We start from the raw sequence: 18,565 nt of genomic DNA on the forward strand, positions 1-18,565 counted from the left end.
AGCACAGAAAGAGAAGAAAAATGATTATTCGAGGTGGTCCAGAGAGGGAGAGAGGGGAGGGAACGGAATAAAATAGGGAGTAGGTGACCAACTGGACAATACAGTGACACTTCCCTGGACGGAGGAGACGAGCTTTGGGTTGAAAGGCACACTGGGTGCCGAGCACAGTGAGTGAAAAAAAAGACCAAAGGCCGATCCAAAAACGGAGGGTGAAACTGCACAGCCCCAGAAAGAAAGCGAAGACCCCGCCACCTTCCAGAGAGAGGAAGGCGAACCTTACGCCCGAGGGGTGAGGAATCCGGAATCTCTCCAGAGTTCCTGCGAGGCCCGGGAAACATGCGGGCGAATGCGCGGACGCTCCCGCAGGCCCGTCGTCCGGGAAGCTGGGTGGCACCTGGCGGGACAGTCTCCTCTTCTGCCCCACTCGGAGGCGAGGGGGCTCTGTGCCCAGGGAGAGGGTCTACCACAGGCAACGACAGGTTCACGAAGATACGGGGACTTGGTGCGTCACAGCCGTGGCGCCGTAAGTAGATTTGAAAAGGGTTCTTTAGTGTTAGTGAAACCAACTTGCCACATTGAGAAAAATTACTGGAATCTTCCCTCAAGCCATATACAGCAAACTCCAGATAGGTCAGCAGTTCTCAACAGCGGGTGGTTTTGTTGCCCAGGTGACATTCGGCAATGTCTGGAGACATTTTTGTCGTCCCAACTTGCGGGGTGCTTACCGGCATTTGGGGAACCCCGCCAAACGTCCTACAGAGCACAAGACAGCTGCCCGAACGCAGAATGGCGCAGCCCCAAATGTCCGTATGCGAGACGGAGAAGCCCTGCAACGAAGCGCACGGACACGTGAGATCGAAAAATAGAATACGAACGGGAGGAAAATGTAGGATTTCTGGGTGACCTTGTGCCAGGGTGACGGTTTTAAACAAGGTCCCCAAATGCACAAGTTTGAATCACACACAAAGTAAGGGTTTCGCTTGTACAGTGATGGTTATTGCTTGTCAGACGATCAGGGAGAGGGTAAACTAAAAAAAAAAAAAAATTTGCAAACACCTGTGGCTTTTAATGCTGGAGTTGGCATCCCCACTAATCTTTCAGAATCCTCCCAAAGCCAAAAAATACCATGAAAAACCAAGACACACTCCGTCTCTCCCAAAGGTGGGAGACATCGGGTGCGGTTTCAGTCACAGGCTTCCATGCCCCCCCCCCCCCATTTATAAAGTGAAAGCCAGGGGAAAAAATAGATTTCGGCAGCTGGAAACAACAGATTTCAAACTCTGCAACAGGAAACACGAGCAGCCGCCTTCCTTTCCGTTGCTCTTGGGACGTTTACTACGATAACTATTATGACACAGAGAAGATTTCAGAACGTTCCAGAGGGAGAGAGACACAGTCCAGACAACAGACTCTCACGAAAGGACTATAAGACAATAACAAAATAAAACCGGGGGGAAAAAGGCCCTAATGTCTATAGTTACGAAGCTTACCAAGTTGTAACAGTTATACGTGCGTTTACAAATCTGTTTTAAAATGGCTCATGTCCAAGGGGGAATCAAAACCAAAACTGCACAACTGCTAGCAAACCGTGATCGTGAAGCGCTACGGACGGTCTGCCGCTCTCGATTAGCCCGACTTTGTAATTACTCCGCTGTCTCGCAGGACAGACTCCACACGTGCACACACACACACGCATGCACGCGCACACACACGCACACACACACACGCCCACGCACGCCCCCTGCCACTGCTTCCTTCTTCCAAATGGCTTGGCCACCCTTGGCCCTTTGATTTTCTATCTCTGTTTCCCTAACATTTTCCGTGCTCTATGAGAAGCCTTGATGGGGTTTTGATTGGAATTCACAGTGAGCTTATGGATTAAACTGGAGATGTGACACCCCCATGACATGAAGGCGCCCCGCCTGGGGAGGCCCCCCCAGCAGCTGAGGTGCTGGCCGGAGGCGAAGGGGGTGTGGGGTTCGTGCAGGAGGAAGGAAGCCCTAAATACCGGCTGTGGGGTCAGGACCTGTTTCAGCGCCGGAGTCCCCTCCAGATGTGCTTTGTGGCGCTCGAGTTTTGCATATTGGGAGGAAACTGGCTTTGTGAAGTGCTCATGGGAGGAAGGACATGTGATGGAAGACAAACAGCCCAACCTGTTTCTAATAATAAACACTCAACAGGTTGTTCTTTTCGCTGATTTACAAGCCAGGGCCTGGCATTTCTGAACACCGAGTGCGCGAGGAATGGGGAAGACGAGTCTCACGTTTCCAACAGTTTGGGATTAGTCAAGGGGGTGTAAGCTCTTCCTGTGTCTTTTATCCCAAATAGCCATCGAGGGCCTTAAGGGATGAAAAATAATAGACTGAAGCTCTTATGTTGAAGCTTTTGTGGCAAAGAGCCAACGTGGTGGGTACTCCAGGTACCTAGACCTGCTCTGCTGGGTGGCAGAACGTGGTTTGCTGCTGCCAGGGAGGTGCTGGGGAGGGTGGGCCGAGGGGACTGGGCTGGTGCCTGGGACCTGTGCCCGACTGAGACCTCACAGGTCCTCCTGATGGAGGCGGCAGACAGTGTCCAGTGCTTCAGGACAGTGTGAGCCAAGGAGGGACCCTGAGACATGGGCGGGCTAACAGGCAGCTTCTCAGGGCGGTGCTGGAGTCTGCAGAGCGTGTGAGGGCGCCCTGCGCTGGACAGCAGGGGACACCTGGCCAGGCTCATCCTTGCATTGCTTCCCCAAAGGCGCTCACCTTGTTCCGTGTGTACCCTACCAGCCATGACTGGCTGACTTTACTTTCTCAAGTTTAAATTAATCGGGGGAAAAGGGAACATTTCCAGTTCACGAAGATAGCAGAGTACAGCCTGAAATCCACCCTGTCCTCAAACACATCAAAATCAGAGAAGAAAAAAATTGTTAGTAATGAAATCTCTGACACACAGAAATGAAAATGGCAATTCTGTGTGGACGTGAAATAAACCTCTCTCTGAAGGAAAGAGATAAGAAAAACCCCACAGTTTGCGGGTGGAGCTGAAGCCTGTGTCTCAACCAGGAGGCAGGAATACAGCCAGGTTGAGTGCACAGAGCTTTGGGCCAGGTCCTCGGTCTGTGCCCAGCTCTGGAGAGCAAAGCTGAGACCCCCCTATGACTAAGGCCAGGTCTCCACCAGTGGCATGAAGGGGGGAGCCAGAAACACCCTCCCTGCCATGTCACAAATGGAGCCAACCTAGAAAACAGGAGTCAGAATCTGGGAGGGAAGGAAGGCCAGAGGGGCTCAGTATACTCTGTTTTAGATTCATATTCAGCAAGAGGATAGACATATTAATTAGCTTTTTCTGGGGAAAAAAAATTAGTTATGACTGTTAGAAACATAAGGAAAGCCACTAAAAATAGAAATAAAATGTATAACTTCCAAACCAATAGTGGGGGAGAAGGGACTATAGCACAAAGAGAACTCAATTAATTCAACAGAAAATAGGAAAATAGAGGAAAAAGGAAATAAAGAGTGCTAAAAAAAAAAAAAGCTAAATAGAAATATAATATGGCAGATATAAGTTCCAGTGGCAATACAATAAATGTAAATGGGTAAAACCCTCTTTTAAAAGAAAGGCACTGATTGGATTAAAATAAAACAAAATGAAATTTCATTAGATGTTGTTTTTAAGAGGTATCCTTAAAACAGGAGAAAGATTGAAAATAAAAAGACAGAAAAAATACCAACTGCAAATGAAAAGAAAGCTTGTGTAGCAATAGTACTATCAGAGAAGCCGGACCTCAAGGCAAGATTGTTAAAAAAAGACACAGAAATAAATATATCGAATTAGAAAACAACAACAACAAACAATCCATCAAGAAAACATTCTTTAAAATATTGGCGTTCAAAATTGGCTCAAGGAAATAAATAACCACAAAAGAAATGGAAACAGTGATCAGATCACCCTAAGGAGAGGCCCCAGCTCCAGATGGCCTTACATGAGTTCTAGTCCTGATCACTTTTACCCTCAGCAAACTCCTATGATGGATAGGAGGGAGCTGATGTGACCTGGGCAGAATGACCCTGCAGGGGAAGGGCCTCATTGCAAAGGTATAGGAGCCAGCCCAGGATTCTGAGCAGGAGCGCCAAGTGCCAACTCTCCAGACGCAGGCGAAGAGGGAATGACTGGCAGAGCTTAGCAGAGCGGGCAAGAGGGTGTGCCACCCAGTGCCCATCTCCGTGCTCTTGGCCTCACTCAACCTAGGACTCTAGACGCACCTCCTCCGGGAAGACCTCCGCCGTCAGCCCCTGCTTACCTCTGGAGCTCCCCTGGCCCTCTGCTGCTAATGAGCCAATCCCTTCCTGAGCACAGGGGGGTCGGGGGGGTTCACAGCCTAGGAGGGCTTGGGCTGGGACAGAACAGTCACGACACAGTCGCGAGGGTCGGGCCTGCCCCCCCCCCCCATACACCTGCGCATACAGCAGCTGCGCACTAAATGCTGAACCCGTAGAAAATGGAAAACACCAGAACCCCGCAGGAGGCGACGCGCGAGGTTTGTTTACTTGAGGTTCGAAAGGCTGGGCCCGGAAGCAAACGCTAAGGGAGCAGGCGAGGGGTTGTCCCAGCGAGCGAGCGCTTGCCAGCCCGCGGGCGGGACACAGGCGGGCCCGGGGCCGGTCGGACTACATCTCCCAGCAGCCCCAGCGTCGGACAGGCCACTTCCGGCCTCTCTGTTCCGGTCCCTCCCCCCCGGAGGGGACGAGGATTCGGAGACGCACAAAATGCTTGGGCGCGCCGCCGGTGCCGGGGCGCGTGACGCGCTTCCTGTGCGCCGCCGAGCGTGTGGGTCGCGCCGGTTCCTCCGCTTCGGAGCCGTGAAGGTGACAGTGGGAGGTGACTGAGCTGGCCCCCGCGATGCTGGCGGCTCGGCGACTGCTCGGCGGGTCGCTCCCCGCGCGGGTGTCTGTGCGTTTCAGCGGCGACACGGTGAGGCCCGGCCTGGCTCGGCCCCGGGGAGTTCGCGGGCGGCTCTGGCGGCCGCGTCTCTGCGCTCGCTGTCCCTTGAGGCTGCAGTGCCCTCTGGAGAGCCCTCCTTGTCTCCGCAGCCCGGCCGGAAGGCTCCCCTCCGGCTTGGGGTGGAAGGGGAACGGGTGCCGGCGGGAGGCTGACTCCCTCCCACCTCCGGCTTCTCTTAGAGGGAAGTTTTGCAGCTGGTGAAGCGCCCGTGTCTCATTCCTCCCTTGCCACAGCCTTGTAGGGCGTGAATGTGTCATTGCACCACTTTGTAGATGCAGAGAACAGTTTTGGAGAGGGAGGTGCACCGCCCGATTCCCCGTGCAGCGCTCTGCTTCTTGTAGTGTCTTTTAAGGGGATCGGAGTCTGGAAGCCAGTTCCCCATAGCTGTCACCTGGGGTGCTCACCACTGGATTATGTAGAATTCCAGATCCCGCCGCTCCTCATCAGTTTCATCCCAAGTGGGCCTCCCTCCATCACCCAGCCCTAGGGAGGCATTTCTTTTCCATCGGTAAACACATTTTGCCTTCAGCAGAGTTAGTAATATAAGGTCCTGGCCTAACCAAGTTTTGGTCCAGCAGGACAGCCAGACAAGGAAATGACACAACATCACACTGAGCTCAGGGTGGTAGTATGGTGCTGTGGGCTTTGGCCACAGATAGACCTGAGCTCAAATTCCATCAGTTGCTTTTGGCTGTATACCCTTACATAGTTCATTTTGCTCTGAGCCTCAGTTCCCTCCTCTAAAATCATTCCGTCTCAGGGTTATGAGGAGGAAATGGGGTTTTGGATATAAAATGCTTAGCCTAGCGCCTGCTGAACAGGAAATGCTTACTAAGTGGTGGTGGAAGCTATGATGCTACAAGGGTTCTAAGGCTTAGGCCCCTACCCTCTCTCCAGCCCAGCCCCCTCTAATCAGAGGGACCCAAGAATCTGTAGCTTCTGGCCTGGCCCCTCATGACACCAGAGCTCTGCTGGACCTCCTGACCCTCTTTGTCCCCAGACAGCGCCCAAGAAAACCTCATTTGGCTCACTGAAGGATGAAGACCGGATCTTCACCAACCTGTATGGACGCCATGACTGGAGGTAAGATGGTCCCCTTATCCTAGTGGGTCACAGGGCAGGGTAGGACCTTCCCTTCACTGCCTTCCCTACTCTGTCCAGGCTGAAAGGTGCCCAGAGTCGAGGTGACTGGTACAAGACAAAGGAGATACTGCTGAAGGGGCCTGACTGGATCCTGGGTGAGATCAAGACATCTGGCTTGCGGGGCCGTGGAGGCGCTGGCTTCCCCACTGGCCTCAAGTGGAGCTTCATGAATAAGCCCTCAGATGGCAGGTGTGTTTAGGGAGGCAGAGATGGGGTTGCAGGAGAAACCTGCAGGTGGCTCTGGCTTACCTAGGGCTTTGGGTTGTTTCCTTGGAGTGAATAAAGTGGGAAATGGTACCTACCAGAGCTTAAGTAGGCGGGACTCAGTTCTCGCTGGTGTTCCTCAGGGGAGGCTTGAGGGGTAGCAGAATCTGCACAAGATTATTATTTTTTAACCCTCATTCTGAGGATATGTTCATTGATTTTAGAGAGAGAGGAAGGGAGAGAGAGAAACATTGATGTGAGAGAAACATTGATCGGTTGCCTCCCATGCACACCCCATCGAGGGATTGAACATGCAGTCTAGGTATGTGCCCTGACTGGGAATTGAACCCGCAGCCTTTTGGTGTACAAGACAATGCTTCAACAAACTGAACCACCCGGCCAGGGCAGCATAAGATTTTGACTCAGGCAGACTTAACTGATCAGTTCCTAGCTCTGCCTTCTAATCATTGAGCTTTGGGCAGTCTCTTGGCCTTTTTGGCCTTTTCTGTAAATGGATATTATATTTTGTAGGGATTAAAGCAGTAATGTTCGTATGGCTTTTGGCCTGCTCCTTGGTCAGCACATAGAAAGCAAATGATAAATTTCAGCTACTTTACCTCCTTTTGGCCCCAGTGCTATGGTAGAGGTTCAGGAAGGCCCTTTGTGACCAAAAGCAGAATTTGGGCTCTTGGGAAAGCACAAAGAAAGACATTTGGACTGAGCAGAGCAGAGATCTTTCCTGTGGTCATAGCCACCCAAAGATGGAATAAACTGAGCTCTCTGTCATTGGTGGTGAGCAAGCAGAACTCCTGGGAACATATTGGGAGGGCAGAGAGGGATTGGCTGTTCGAGGAGACATCTTTGAGACTTTGCTGGGTAGAGTGGGGGTTGAAAGACCATCCCTGGTGGCCCTATAGCCTAACTAACCTGCTGGCCCCCCACAGGCCCAAGTATCTGGTGGTGAACGCGGATGAGGGGGAGCCAGGCACCTGCAAAGACCGGGAGATCATGCGCCACGACCCCCACAAGTTGGTGGAAGGCTGCCTAGTGGGGGGCCGGGCCATGGGTGCCCGTGCAGCCTACATCTACATCCGTGGGGAATTCTACAATGAGGCCTCTAATCTGCAGGTGGGCCAGGGGAGGGGCATCACAGAGGAGGAGGTGCTCTGTGTACACTCACATCCACTTACCTGGCATAGTTCTTAGATTTTAGCACCTGATTTGTCTGGGGTCAAACTGGGAGAGTGGTGGTCACTCGTGTTGTGAGTGGGACATCGCCCCCAAAGCCGCCTTCTCTGGGCCCTCCCAGTATGCTTCAGAGCCTCAATTTGGATGGTTTTCCAGGGCTGCATGACTTCTAGGGTGTGGGTGGGCTGGGGAACTCGTAAGAGGGCGTATTCCTGCAGAAGGGTCAAGGGATCGTTTCAGTAATTCTTAGCTTGGTGATGCCTGTAGTGATCGGGCCAGGGCCAGAGTCACACCTCTCTATTAGGCTCCTACACAACAGCAACGAGGGATGCAGGAACAGTACCTGGAACAGTGTCCGGCACATAGTAGCATTACATATAAGATTGTTATTACATATTTTAAAGTTAAACCTCTAGGTCTTTCCCTCTGTTGCAGAAGCAGTACTTATTATAAAGATAGGAAACTACACACATGAAAGAGAAACATCTCACATAGACCTACTACCTAGAGAAACTACTTGCTAAGTTTTCTTTATTCTAATGTTTTTCTTCTAAAAGTAGTTGGAGAATTTTTAAGTGTTGTTATTACAATAGCATGCACACTGTAGACGTCCTTACCTCCTCCCAGAGTGTCTTCCACTCATGTCAAAGGGGGCTTTTGCCCTGGATTTGGTGGTGGGCCTGTATTCCCCCCCCACACACACATACACACACACCCAGTATTCCCAGGCCCTTGGGGACAGTGCCCTCACCTCTCACCCTTGTTCCACAGGTGGCTATCAGAGAGGCCTACGAGGCTGGTCTGATTGGCAAGAATGCCTGCGACTCCGGCTATGATTTTGATGTGTTTGTGGTGCGCGGGGCTGGGGCCTACATCTGTGGGGAGGAGACGGCGCTCATAGAGTCCATCGAGGGCAAGCAGGGCAAGCCCCGCCTGAAGCCACCCTTCCCAGCAGATGTGGGTAAGACCCCGCTGAAGCCTGGGCCTTGTCCTATGTCCTGTGGAATCCGGGATCTGGGTGCAGGTCCCCACTGGTCTTCCTTAGGGAATTTCTGAGTTCCTTCTGCACTGGGGGCCAGACAGAGAGCAGGGTGGTAACAACACAGAGGTTCCACTGGTGCCACCTGCCTCAGCCCCCACGTCAGACACCCAAGTCCCTTCCCACCCTCCAGGAGCAAAGGGCAGGGTGGGGAACAAGGCAGCTCAGGACCTGCTCAGAGTGTGGGGTCCAGTGGGGATGAGTGATAAAGCAGTAGAATGGGGGGCTCTCTGCCTTGGGAGCAGGACCCTGGACAGAACCATTGCCCCAATTTGTTCCCACCCCGGGCAGCCACTGGTCTCTTGTCCCATTTCCTCACAGGAGTATTTGGCTGCCCCACCACGGTGGCCAATGTGGAGACAGTGTCTGTGTCCCCCACCATCTGCCGCCGTGGGGGTGCCTGGTTTGCCGGCTTTGGCCGTGAGCGCAACTCAGGCACCAAACTGTTCAACATCTCTGGGCACGTCAACCATCCATGCACCGTGGAGGAGGAGATGTCTGTGCCACTGAAAGAGCTGATTGAAAAGCATGCCGGTGAGGCCTGGGGCCGTGCAGGGAGGGCAGGGCAGGGTCTACTGGAAGAGAGCCAGGCCTGGAAGGGCCTCAGGGGCTGGGGCAGGGACTGGGGTGGGGTTGACAGGTCCTGGGCTCAGGACTAAGCAAGTATGCCAGCCCCAGCCCTGACCATCCATCATTTGGGGACTGACTGGGACACCAGGGGGTGTCACGGGTGGCTGGGACAACCTCCTTGCTGTGATCCCCGGCGGCTCGTCCACCCCGCTGATCCCCAAGTCCGTGTGTGAAACGGTGTTGATGGACTTCGACGCACTGGTGCAGGCGCAGACAGGCCTGGGTACGGCTGCGGTGATCGTCATGGACCGCTCGGTAAGGGCTGGCCCATGCTTCCTACCCAGTCCCTGCCTCATGCCAGCCTGCTTGGCACTTCTCTGAGCACATGCCACCCTCCCTGGGTTTCTCTGAGCACTCTTGCCAGCTCTGGGGTTCCAGACCCTGTAGCCTGAGATACAGGTGGGAGAGGAGGGGAGCCAGGCTGCCCTGAGGCAGGATGCCCATGGGGAGTGGGCAGTGCAGGACACCCTGGAGAGGGTGGGGGAGCGGCCAGGACACTGTTGGATCAGAAGTGGCTGCTCCTGGGGGCTGAGGCTCAGGCCTTGGGTGACTGTTCACTGTCTTTTGTCCCTCCAGACGGACATTGTGAAAGCCATCGCCCGCCTCATTGAGTTCTACAAGCACGAGAGCTGCGGCCAGTGTACCCCATGCCGAGAGGGTGAGCACCCCAGGCAGGGTGGGGCTTTCTCTGTGGCTCACCCTGGGCCGGGCATAGGTCAAAGGTGGGGTGGGCTCTGGACCCTGAATGCTGCCTGTGGCCTGCTGTGGCTCCTCAGTCTCTCCCTACTGTGGCTGCAGGTGTGGACTGGATGAACAAGGTGATGGCCCGCTTTGTGAGGGGCGACGCCCGGCCTGCTGAGATTGACTCCCTGTGGGAGATCAGCAAGCAGATAGAGGGCCATACCATCTGTGCTCTGGGTGACGGGGCCGCCTGGCCTGTGCAGGTACTTGCTGCCCTGCCCTGTGCGCTGGTGTGGGGTGCTGAGAACCTAGGGCAGGAGGGGATTTTTAGACCCCAGTTCTCACGGTGTTCCCCCCCCAGGGCCTGATCCGCCACTTCCGGCCAGAGCTCGAGGACCGGATGCAGCGATTTGCCCAGCAGCACCAGGTCAGGCAAGCAGCCTCCTGAACCTGCTGCCCTGGGCTGGCGCTTGTCTACCCAGATGGTGGGACAATAAAGCAAGTGCTGCCCACTATCCTGTTGCAGCTTCTCTGTGGCTTTGTTCTCCACCCTGCCACCTGGGGTCCATTCCTCACTGAGACCTGTTTCCCAGATGGGGAGGCTTGGAAAGGATAGGTCAGCTGAAGGTTATGTAGTGAATCCAGACCTTGGCCTCCTGTGGGTCAGTGAGTCTGTCCTAGACCATTCTGAACACCCAGCCTTCAGTGCAGGAAGCAGGGGTGGGGAGGAGGGGAAAGCTATGGCCTGGGGTCAGAACCTGGGCCTCTGGGGAGTGGGGACAACGGAGCAGGGCCCAGTTTGCCTTGTAAGGTGATGGGCAAGGAAAGAACAGGCTTGGTCTAGTCTGGTTTGGAGGAGAGGTTTATTCCTGCTTCCTCATTTGGTAGTGGGCAAATTTGAAAGGGGAGAAGGGAGGAAACAATTTGACTAGGGGCTACGCACGGTGGCTGAGGCAGCCCCAGGTCGTCCCAACTCTGTGGAGATGTCTGGGTCAGTCTGGGGGAGAAGCGGTGAGCAGGGCCAGGCCAGGTGCCCCAGCTAGTCGCTGAGCTGGAGGGGCGCACCATCCAGCGCATGCCACAGCTCCAGCCTCTGGTCACTGTGGTCCAGGCACTCTCTCCAGTGCCGCTGGCGCTCTCCACTGGCCTGGCCACTCAGCTGCACCAGGCCTGGGTTGAGGGATAGGGGTCAGATGTGTGGGAGCCCATTGGGCCCCCCACCCAACTCCCCTGCGTTCCACTCACCAATGAAGTCGTTCGCTGTGCCCAGGTCATAGTCCCACACAGACACCAGCAATGTCTTCTGGGCCAGCTCCTCCCTTGCGCCTGCGTAGAAGAATTCCTGCAGGGGAGACAGAAAGGAAGGAGGCAGCCCCAGGTCCTTCACACCTTCAGAAACAGGCTCTGGCTGGTGAGGGACACAGGTTAGCAGGGACCTGCAGTCTCTGACTGAGGCAGGACGCTGACCTCCCCCACCCCAGAGCAGCCAGGACTGCACTGGCCCCGCCCTGGCCTACCTCATTGAATTCGGGATTCAGGGTCTTCTTCCGAACACTGGTCTTATATTTAGATTTTTTCCCCACATTTGGATGCAGGAATCTGATTGGGGAGGATGGGGTCATGTTAGGTGTGGCTCTGGAGAGGTGAGTCCCAGAGGGGTGCTGAGGAACCCCCATGCCCACCTGTCTACCTCCATTCACACTCACAGGCGGACGAAGGGGTCCGAGTAGCCATTGGCATCCATGGGAGCAAGGTGGGCGCAGCGCAGCACCCCCACCAGCAGGCCACCCCGCTGAGAGCTGTAGCACAGGGACAGCAGGATGCGCCCACGCTCCTCCCCAGCCACCTCTGCCTCTACCTCCTCCTGCAGGGGAGGCTGGGGTCAGCCCGTGTGTGGCCCGAAGCCCACCCACCCTCCAATATCTGCCAGGATGTGAGAGCTCAGACTGGCTGCAAAGAAATCGGGTCAATGATTTCACTTCATTAACAGTCATTGACCTGGTGCCCCAGAAGGGAACCTAAGAAGGGGAGGGGCTTGCTCAGACCCGTGACTGGTCACTTCACATGTTTGTTGTGGAGAGGAGGGAAACTGGTGTTCCTGAGTGCCACAGACATGCCAGGAGCTTGCTAAGTGGCCTCCCACTAAGTGCCCATCGCCACCCTCTTACAGGGCAAGTCCCATGTCATGGAAGCAGTTCTCAGAGGCTGTTCTCTACCCAAGGACAAAACCCACCCTCTTCACCCCCACCGTCCTGGGGACCAGGTCCTGAATGCCTTTGCCACATAGCCCCTGATGCTTCTTCCAAAAGGAGTGGGGGAGGCTGGGAAGAACACGTTTCTACCATACTCAACATGGGATTCGATCTGCAGAAAGCCCAGCCACTGTGCTAGCATTTAGTTCTTAGTATAGGAGTGTTCCGTGAGCACCTGCTGTGCACCCAGGCACTACAGTGTGTGGGGTCTGGGACAGGAAGGGGTGGCACAGGGTGCCTGCCCCACCGCAGTGGGACTTGCCTGGCCTCCCTTAGCCATCAGCTGCAGTAACTTGCGGCTCCACTAAGGGGCAGGGCAGTAGCACCTGTCCCTTCCATCAGGGTCCTGGGCCAGGCCTGCCTCAGCCTTGCAGTAACCTTGCTCCTCCCAGGCCAAAAGGGTTTTGGCCTAGCCTTTGGTTTCCCATGGGGCCCCTGCAGTCACTGTGACTGCCTCCTGGCAAGTGACACCCATACCGCCCCAGGTGTCAACCTACCCATGAGGGAGCCCCACCTGGGCCATTCTCTCCTGCCCTCCCAGCTTCTCTGGCCACAAATGCCACCAATTTCAGCCCCTGCCTCCAGGTGGCCTGGGTCTCTGCCCACTGAGGGCTGTGCTTAGCCCAGTGCCCCACATCTCCTTGACCTGGCTGCTCCCCAGGGCTCTAAGCACTCACAGAACACAGGAGAGGGATGGCCTCAGCTTCCCAAGCCCGCCTTGGCCCCTGCCTGACGCCTGGTGCCCCAGGCCTGTCCCCTCCACCTTCGTGCTCAGTCCCACTGTCCTATGCACCTCATACAGGGATATGCCACGGGATGTGTCCAGGCTCCTGGGCTTCTTGGTCTGAAAGAGCAGAGAGCCTGGTCACCTTGGCTGGACACTGCCCAAGTTCCCCTCCATGCCCCTCCCCTCTCCAGCTCCCCCATCACGAGGTTGCTGGACCCTGAAGCCCCACCTTGTGCACCGTCCCCACTCACCAGCCTCCGCTTCTCCAGACACACATTAAAGCTCCTGGCTTGGTTGGGCACCAGCTTCCTCAGGGGTACCCGCAGCTCCCCCAGGGGAGGCACTCGCCTCCGTCGATGCAGCCACGGGTCCTCACATACACACAACCTGGTGGCCGCCCAAGTCAGACCAGGACAGGCAAGTCCCCACTCCTCCCTGCTCCCTCATGACCAGGCCAATCCTCACCGCAGGGTCTTGCTCCCAGCATCCTGGTGGGTGAAGCCATGATAAGTGAGCGTCTCTTCCCAGACAGGTCCCCTTGTGCCCCGAACTGTATGTGTCCGCAGTTGGCTGGCCTGAGGGCCGGGCAGGGTGGGTCAGGGCTTCCTCCAGCTCCAGGGCCCCACCCTGGCCCACCTCCCTGATAGAATGCCCAGTTGTACATAGAGCAATGGGGAGCTCCAGGCCCGATGTCCAGGCCTTATGGGGAAGGACCCGGGCAGGATGGGTGGGTATTCCAGGCTGGGTGTGTGGCCAAGGGGCAGCAGTAGGGGCCTGGGTCTTGCCCTCACCTTGCTGGCCCCTGGCAGCAGATTGGCTTTGACATAGGTGTCTAAGGAGCCTGAGGCTGGTGGCTTGAGGCCCTGGGAAGAGACAATGGATATGGGGCAGGCTGTGGCCCAGGCCCATGGCCCAGGGCCCCACACCCCATCCTTACCTTGGCTCGGTGGGCAGTGCAGTGCAGGGCGCTGTTGTCCGCATCAAAAAGAAGTGTGAACTCGAGGGTGCCCAGGGTAGCTAAAGGCAGGTGGCACACAGGGTCAGTTCCTCCTGAACCCCCACAATGGCACCAGCCTCCTGCCCTGCCCCTCACAGGTCAGATGCGTGGGGTACCTCAGGCCCCACCCTGGCTGGGCTGGGCCCAGGGTCCTCATTCCCTGCCCCTGCTCACTGCTGTCATCCGAGTCTCCCTCTGGCTCTGGCTCTGGCTGCGGCTGGGGTGCAGAGTGGACGGTGGGGGCCACTGCAGGGTGTGGATCTGGGGCACGCAGGGCGGGCTCAGTGAAGGGGTAGAAGTGCGGGAAGTAGTCAGAAATGAGGCGGATGGGCCGGATGGGTCCTGGGTTCACATTGATGGCCATGTGCTCCTGCATGCTCACCCGCTGTGGCCGCCTCCAGCTCGCTGCCCCAGTGCCCGCCATGGGGGCTCAGGCATGGGGCAGCGGCTCAGACAATCCCCCTTGGACTGGACATGAGGGGACCACACTGAGCCAACGAGACATGGTGAGGAGGCATCACTGAGGGTGGTAAGGAGGGTCCTGGGTGGCAGCCGGGACCTGAGGACAGAGGGCAGGGTTGGGTGGGTGGGATAGAAGTGGGGGGCTCCAGCCTGGAGGGGGACCCGGTGTGCCGGCTGCCGGCTGGGCTACTTACTTCTGAGAGCTCCTCCACCTAGCTCCGCTCTTGCTGGCGCTGGGTGTGCTCCTGACTGAGGTGACTCATCCGTGTGACCCAGGGCCTCTCTGGTACCGCAGGGGAGGGGGCGGAGCTCAGAGCTCACCTCCAAGGCTCCGGAGAGGGCACCTCCGGGCCCTCAACTCCAAGGGTCCCAGACTTAGTAAGGGGGAGGGGGCCTCAGCCTCCCTCCCTCCTCGTCAGCCCCTCCCCCCACCACACGCTGTGTTATTTTTACCAGCATCACGGGTCCTGCTCCAATGCGAGGAGGCTGGATGCCCAGAGGTGACAGGGGTGTGAGGGGCAATGGGAGGGGTGTGTGGGGATGGAAAGGCAGGTGAGAGGGAAGGGGTGCAGGAGGAGGGGGCATGTGGGGAGGGGTGTGGGGGCACTTTGGAAGGTGTGGAGGGGGCGCATAGGGAGGTGAGGTGGGAGGGCTCATGTGGAGAGGGAGGGGTGCCCGGGAAGAAGGGGGGCACCTAGGGAAGAGGGCATCTGCAACCTGGTCCCCTTGCAGCTCCAGCATTTTAAAAACGGGTCAATCACGTCAACATTTCTCTCTCTTATGGGCTTGGAATAAAATCCTAACCCATCACTGAGGTGTGACCCCTGGGCACCCCCACATTACTCTTCATGGTTTCCTGGAACACCCCAAGCTTTGTTCGTGTGCTGTTCCTGCCCTGCCTGTTGACCTGGCTCATTCCCACTTGCCTTTGGTTTCAAGGTCACTCTCTGAAGGGGAACTTGGCTGGCTTTTACCTGCTCAGCATTCCCTCTTCCCAGTGGTCCTTTGGAGGCCACCCCCTTCCCTGTTCCTAGTCCAGGAGGTTCACCTTCCTCCCCAGGCTTGTGCCCCAGACCCTGCCAATCAATGAATTCCAAATCCAGCAGGCTACATGACAGGCTCAGGGAAGGGTATGTGACCCAAAGCAGGCTAATACAGTGCAATTCTGGATTAAATGGGCTGAGAAAATGTTTTCTGTTGATGGAACGCTGGTGCCATCCTAGAGCTGTTGCCCTCTCCTCATCTCCCATCCCTGTGGAGTAGAGACTGTTCCTGGGAGTGAGGCCAACACAGAAAACACAGCCAGAGAAAGGGCCCCTGGACCCAGCCATGCCTGAAGCTAATTATCTCTGGAGTTCGTAATGACCATTCCTCTTTTGGCAACGTCAGCCAGTGGGTGGGGTTTCTACCACTTGTCCTGGCTAACACTGCCCAGTCCACATGTCCAAGCCCAAACATCCTCCCCCTCAATTCATTCACAGAACCCTGTGCATTCATTAATAGATAATTCCACTATTATTTATATGTAATTGATAAACGTGCAATCACACAATCATCAGTGTGACCTGGTCTCAGGTTTTCCCTAGTCTGAGCCCCACCCCCCACCCCCCACCCCCCAGAGGCCAGGACAGCATCTGGCTGGTCTGCAGATGTGGCCCCAGCACAGCAGCTGGCGCATGGTGGGCGCTCATTAGTAATGAGCTGGGCTCCTCTCCAGACTCCTGCGGCCTGGTACATGGTCAGCCAGGCACGGAGAAGGGAACAGTACAGCAGCTGAGAGTTTGGGCTCTAGTCAGGGCCGGGTTCGAATCCCAGTTTGGGCAAGGTGTCTATCCTCTCTGAACCCCATTCTTACCAGGGACAGTGTTGGCCCCACCTCACAGGGCTCAGGTGAGGGTGAAATGAGAAATTATGCCAAGTACCTGGTACACAGTAAGTGCCCACTGCTCTGGGTGACTGTGCTTGGACAGAGGCGCCTCGGCCAGGAGACCAGCTGTCCCATGGAGTCTGCCCAAGGTCAGGGCCCTAGCGCAGAAGACACGGTTGCCCAAGAGTCACTAAAGGCTCTTTATTCAGTCCTGAAGTGGAGCTAGCCTGGCAGGGTGAAGGCAGGGCTGCTTAAGATCCGGTCTTTAGCCTCTGCGCCACCCAGGAAAATCCAGGCGGGGCTGGTAGGCACCAGGTGCCAACAACTGCAGGGTGAACTCAGTGATGATAGCTGTGAGCCCCCAGACACGGTGTGGCCCGTGAAGGAAGACAGGCATTGTGTAGCGGAAGTGGCCACCCCGGCAGAAGTGGGTGTAGCCTTGGTTCTGCGCCTGCAGCAGGTGGGCCAGGGGCAGTGCAAACACTTCCTCCACCTGTGGACAGGAGGCAGCGAGAGGGTGGACAGAGGACTGGCCACTGCAGCCTCCCTCATTGGGACTACCCAGTCCCCCAGCATCCCTGCCCCTACTCACCTCCTCTGGGTTGGGCTTGAGTCTCTGGGGGTCGAGTGGGCCCACGCCGGCAAGCACTGGCACCACGGTGTTCTTTGCCTGTGGCCGGAAGGCAGGCAGTCAGGGAGGCATGGCCTCAGCAGGGCTTTGGGGCTCGAGAAGGGAGGCTGAGAGGAAGACCCCACCCTTGCCATCCGATGCCTTTAGCAGCCAAGGCCAGGTCCACCTGGCCTCTGTCCTGGGGCTCACTCCAGCCATGCTGACTGACTCAGGTTCTCCATTCAGGCCTCTGGGCCTTTGCAGACCGTTCCCTCCACTTAGAACAATCTTCCTTTACTTTTACTACCCTAAAATCTGTCACTTGTCATTCAATCCTTTCCTACCATGAGGCCTTCCCCAACCCTCATCCACCAAACTAAGCAGAGCTGGCTCACCCCAGAGCCACTTCCACCCCGGAACCTGAGCCTCAGTATCCCGGGTGAAAATGGGATGAAAATACTCCAGGCCCCTCCCTGGTGGGTTGTGTGCGGAGGGAAGCCAACCAAGCGCCTGATGTGCCACTGCACTCCACGCCTGCCAAAGTCCATGACCATGCTGCTTGTGGCGGTCGGCTCCTAGCCCCGGGCAGGCGGAGTAGGTGAATGGGGTAAGGGGTGGCTGTGGCCTCAGGCCTAGTGGGCTCACCTGGTCGTACACGGGCTGCAGGGCGCCCCACACACGGTCCTCAGGCACAGTCAGGCCCAGCTCTTCCTGGGTCTCCCTCAGGGCTGTGTGCACCACATCCTGGTCAGCGGGCTCACACTTGCCACCTGGGAAACTAAACAGGCACAGGCAGCGTGGTCCTTCAGCTGCTGCGGCCGTGGAGGGGTGCGGGCAGCGGTTGCGGCAGAGGGCCACTGACCCACCTTAGCTCCTGCCCTAGTCTGCAGGGAGGCCTCCAGCAAGCCACAAGGCCTCTCCAGGCTCAGTTTACCTCCCTGAACAATGGAGGTAAGGGAGAGGGAACTCAGGCACGCAAATTCTGTCTATGGTGGCCACTGACGCTGACATTTGACCCTAGGGTGTCCCCAATTCCCGCCGAGGGCGGGGGGCGGGGGCAGGAAGCCGGAAAGCCCGCCCCGAATGCTCCCACGGCCTGGGGACCCGAATCTCCCCATAGTGGCCGCGAGGGGGCGAGGTCCCGCCTTTTTAGGGAGGGGTCGCGGCTCAGAGGGGCGTCGCCAGCGCGGGGCGAGGCGGCCGAGCTTCCAGGGCGCCGCCCGGGCCGCGCCTCCGCAGCCCCGTCCTACAGAGGCGGCGGCCGAGCGCCCTGGCCAGGGCCCCTGCGGTCTCCGGGGCCCGGCGGCCTCCTAGCGGGACGGGTTCCCGGGCGGGGTACCTGACGTCGCCCTTGTGCCTCCCGGCCAGGCGGCTGGACCGCAAGGTGTAGAGCAGCGCCGGGGCCCCGCGCACCGAGCACAGCGGCACGAGCACCGCGGCCGCCGCGGGCCGCGCGCGCAGCCGGGCCGTGGCCTCGGCCAGCAGCCGCCGGCAGCGCCGCTCGCCCTCCGCCGACAAGCAGTCGGGCAGCATGTCCGGCGGCGCTGCCCTGGCGGGAGCTCGCGGGCCGCGGAGGGAAGGGGCGGGGCCTCACGGGGCGGGGCCTCGGGGACCGACCTCGGGGGCCCGACCTCGGGGACCCGGCCGGGCCTCGGACGGGGAAGCAGCGGGCGGGGCCTCGCCGCGCGTGGGCGGGGCCGGAAGGGGCGTAGACCGCTGTCCCGGGCGGCCCAGGGGGCGGGGCCAGGGCGGGGCCACGTGGGATGGGCGGGGCCAGGCGGG

General features: G+C 57.4%; 3 protein-coding genes and 1 long non-coding RNA gene across 4 annotated transcripts; 1 reads left to right on the plus strand and 3 right to left on the minus strand.

Annotated features, from left to right (window-relative positions):
• The first annotated feature begins 4,844 nt into the window (after positions 1 to 4,844).
• NDUFV1 (NADH:ubiquinone oxidoreductase core subunit V1) lies at positions 4,845 to 10,383 on the plus strand. Its single transcript, XM_016213461.2, has 10 exons — positions 4,845 to 4,953; positions 5,984 to 6,066; positions 6,145 to 6,315; positions 7,275 to 7,458; positions 8,290 to 8,479; positions 8,879 to 9,091; positions 9,276 to 9,442; positions 9,764 to 9,845; positions 9,986 to 10,131; positions 10,230 to 10,383. The coding sequence occupies exons 1-10, from the start codon at positions 4,882 to 4,884 to the stop codon at positions 10,314 to 10,316; spliced, it is 1,395 nt and encodes a 464-aa protein (XP_016068947.1). The 5' UTR covers positions 4,845 to 4,881; the 3' UTR covers positions 10,317 to 10,383.
• LOC148092117 (uncharacterized) lies at positions 5,101 to 9,276 on the minus strand. Its single transcript, XR_015715301.1, has 3 exons — positions 8,270 to 9,276; positions 6,429 to 7,730; positions 5,101 to 5,466 (listed from the first exon to the last, which is right to left on the minus strand). It is a non-coding gene; the product is annotated as an uncharacterized LOC148092117 (long non-coding RNA).
• A 359-nt stretch (positions 10,384 to 10,742) lies between the features above and the next one.
• Positions 10,743 to 14,268, minus strand: LOC107537436 (double C2-like domain-containing protein gamma). Its single transcript, XM_016213462.2, has 10 exons — positions 14,019 to 14,268; positions 13,785 to 13,864; positions 13,639 to 13,710; positions 13,313 to 13,422; positions 13,099 to 13,234; positions 12,914 to 12,964; positions 11,575 to 11,732; positions 11,386 to 11,467; positions 11,114 to 11,210; positions 10,743 to 11,038 (listed from the first exon to the last, which is right to left on the minus strand). Exons 1-10 carry the CDS (start codon positions 14,266 to 14,268, stop codon positions 10,908 to 10,910), a joined length of 1,167 nt encoding a protein of 388 aa, XP_016068948.2. The 3' UTR covers positions 10,743 to 10,907.
• Positions 14,269 to 16,438: 2,170 nt separating this feature from the next.
• NUDT8 (nudix hydrolase 8) lies at positions 16,439 to 18,316 on the minus strand. Its single transcript, XM_087822042.1, has 4 exons — positions 18,123 to 18,316; positions 17,429 to 17,561; positions 16,766 to 16,843; positions 16,439 to 16,666 (listed from the first exon to the last, which is right to left on the minus strand). The coding sequence occupies exons 1-4, from the start codon at positions 18,314 to 18,316 to the stop codon at positions 16,439 to 16,441; spliced, it is 633 nt and encodes a 210-aa protein (XP_087678168.1).
• Between the last annotated feature and the right edge of the window lie 249 nt (positions 18,317 to 18,565).

Source organism: Miniopterus natalensis, chromosome 11 (genome assembly GCF_054644295.1).
Source record: "Miniopterus natalensis isolate mMinNat1 chromosome 11, mMinNat1.hap1, whole genome shotgun sequence".
Taxonomy (NCBI): domain Eukaryota; kingdom Metazoa; phylum Chordata; class Mammalia; order Chiroptera; family Miniopteridae; genus Miniopterus; species Miniopterus natalensis.

Coding starts and splice junctions, on each gene's coding strand:
- NDUFV1 (XM_016213461.2), top strand. CDS start 4,882: ATGCTGGCGGCTCGGCGACTGCTCGGCGGGTCGCTCCCCGCGCGGGTG. Junction 4,954..5,983: donor TGCGTTTCAGCGGCGACACG/GTGAGGCCCGGC, acceptor CTTTGTCCCCAG/ACAGCGCCCAAGAAAACCTC. Junction 9,846..9,985: donor GTGTACCCCATGCCGAGAGG/GTGAGCACCCCA, acceptor CTGTGGCTGCAG/GTGTGGACTGGATGAACAAG.
- LOC107537436 (XM_016213462.2), bottom strand. CDS start 14,268: ATGGCGGGCACTGGGGCAGCGAGCTGGAGGCGGCCACAGCGGGTGAGC. Junction 13,423..13,638: donor TGCTGCCAGGGGCCAGCAAG/GTGAGGGCAAGA, acceptor CCCGGCCCTCAG/GCCAGCCAACTGCGGACACA. Junction 11,039..11,113: donor CACAGCGAACGACTTCATTG/GTGAGTGGAACG, acceptor CCCTCAACCCAG/GCCTGGTGCAGCTGAGTGGC.
- NUDT8 (XM_087822042.1), bottom strand. CDS start 18,316: ATGCTGCCCGACTGCTTGTCGGCGGAGGGCGAGCGGCGCTGCCGGCGG. Junction 17,562..18,122: donor AGGCACAAGGGCGACGTCAG/GTACCCCGCCCG, acceptor GTGCCTGTTTAG/TTTCCCAGGTGGCAAGTGTG. Junction 16,844..17,428: donor TGCAGCCCGTGTACGACCAG/GTGAGCCCACTA, acceptor TTCCGGCCACAG/GCAAAGAACACCGTGGTGCC.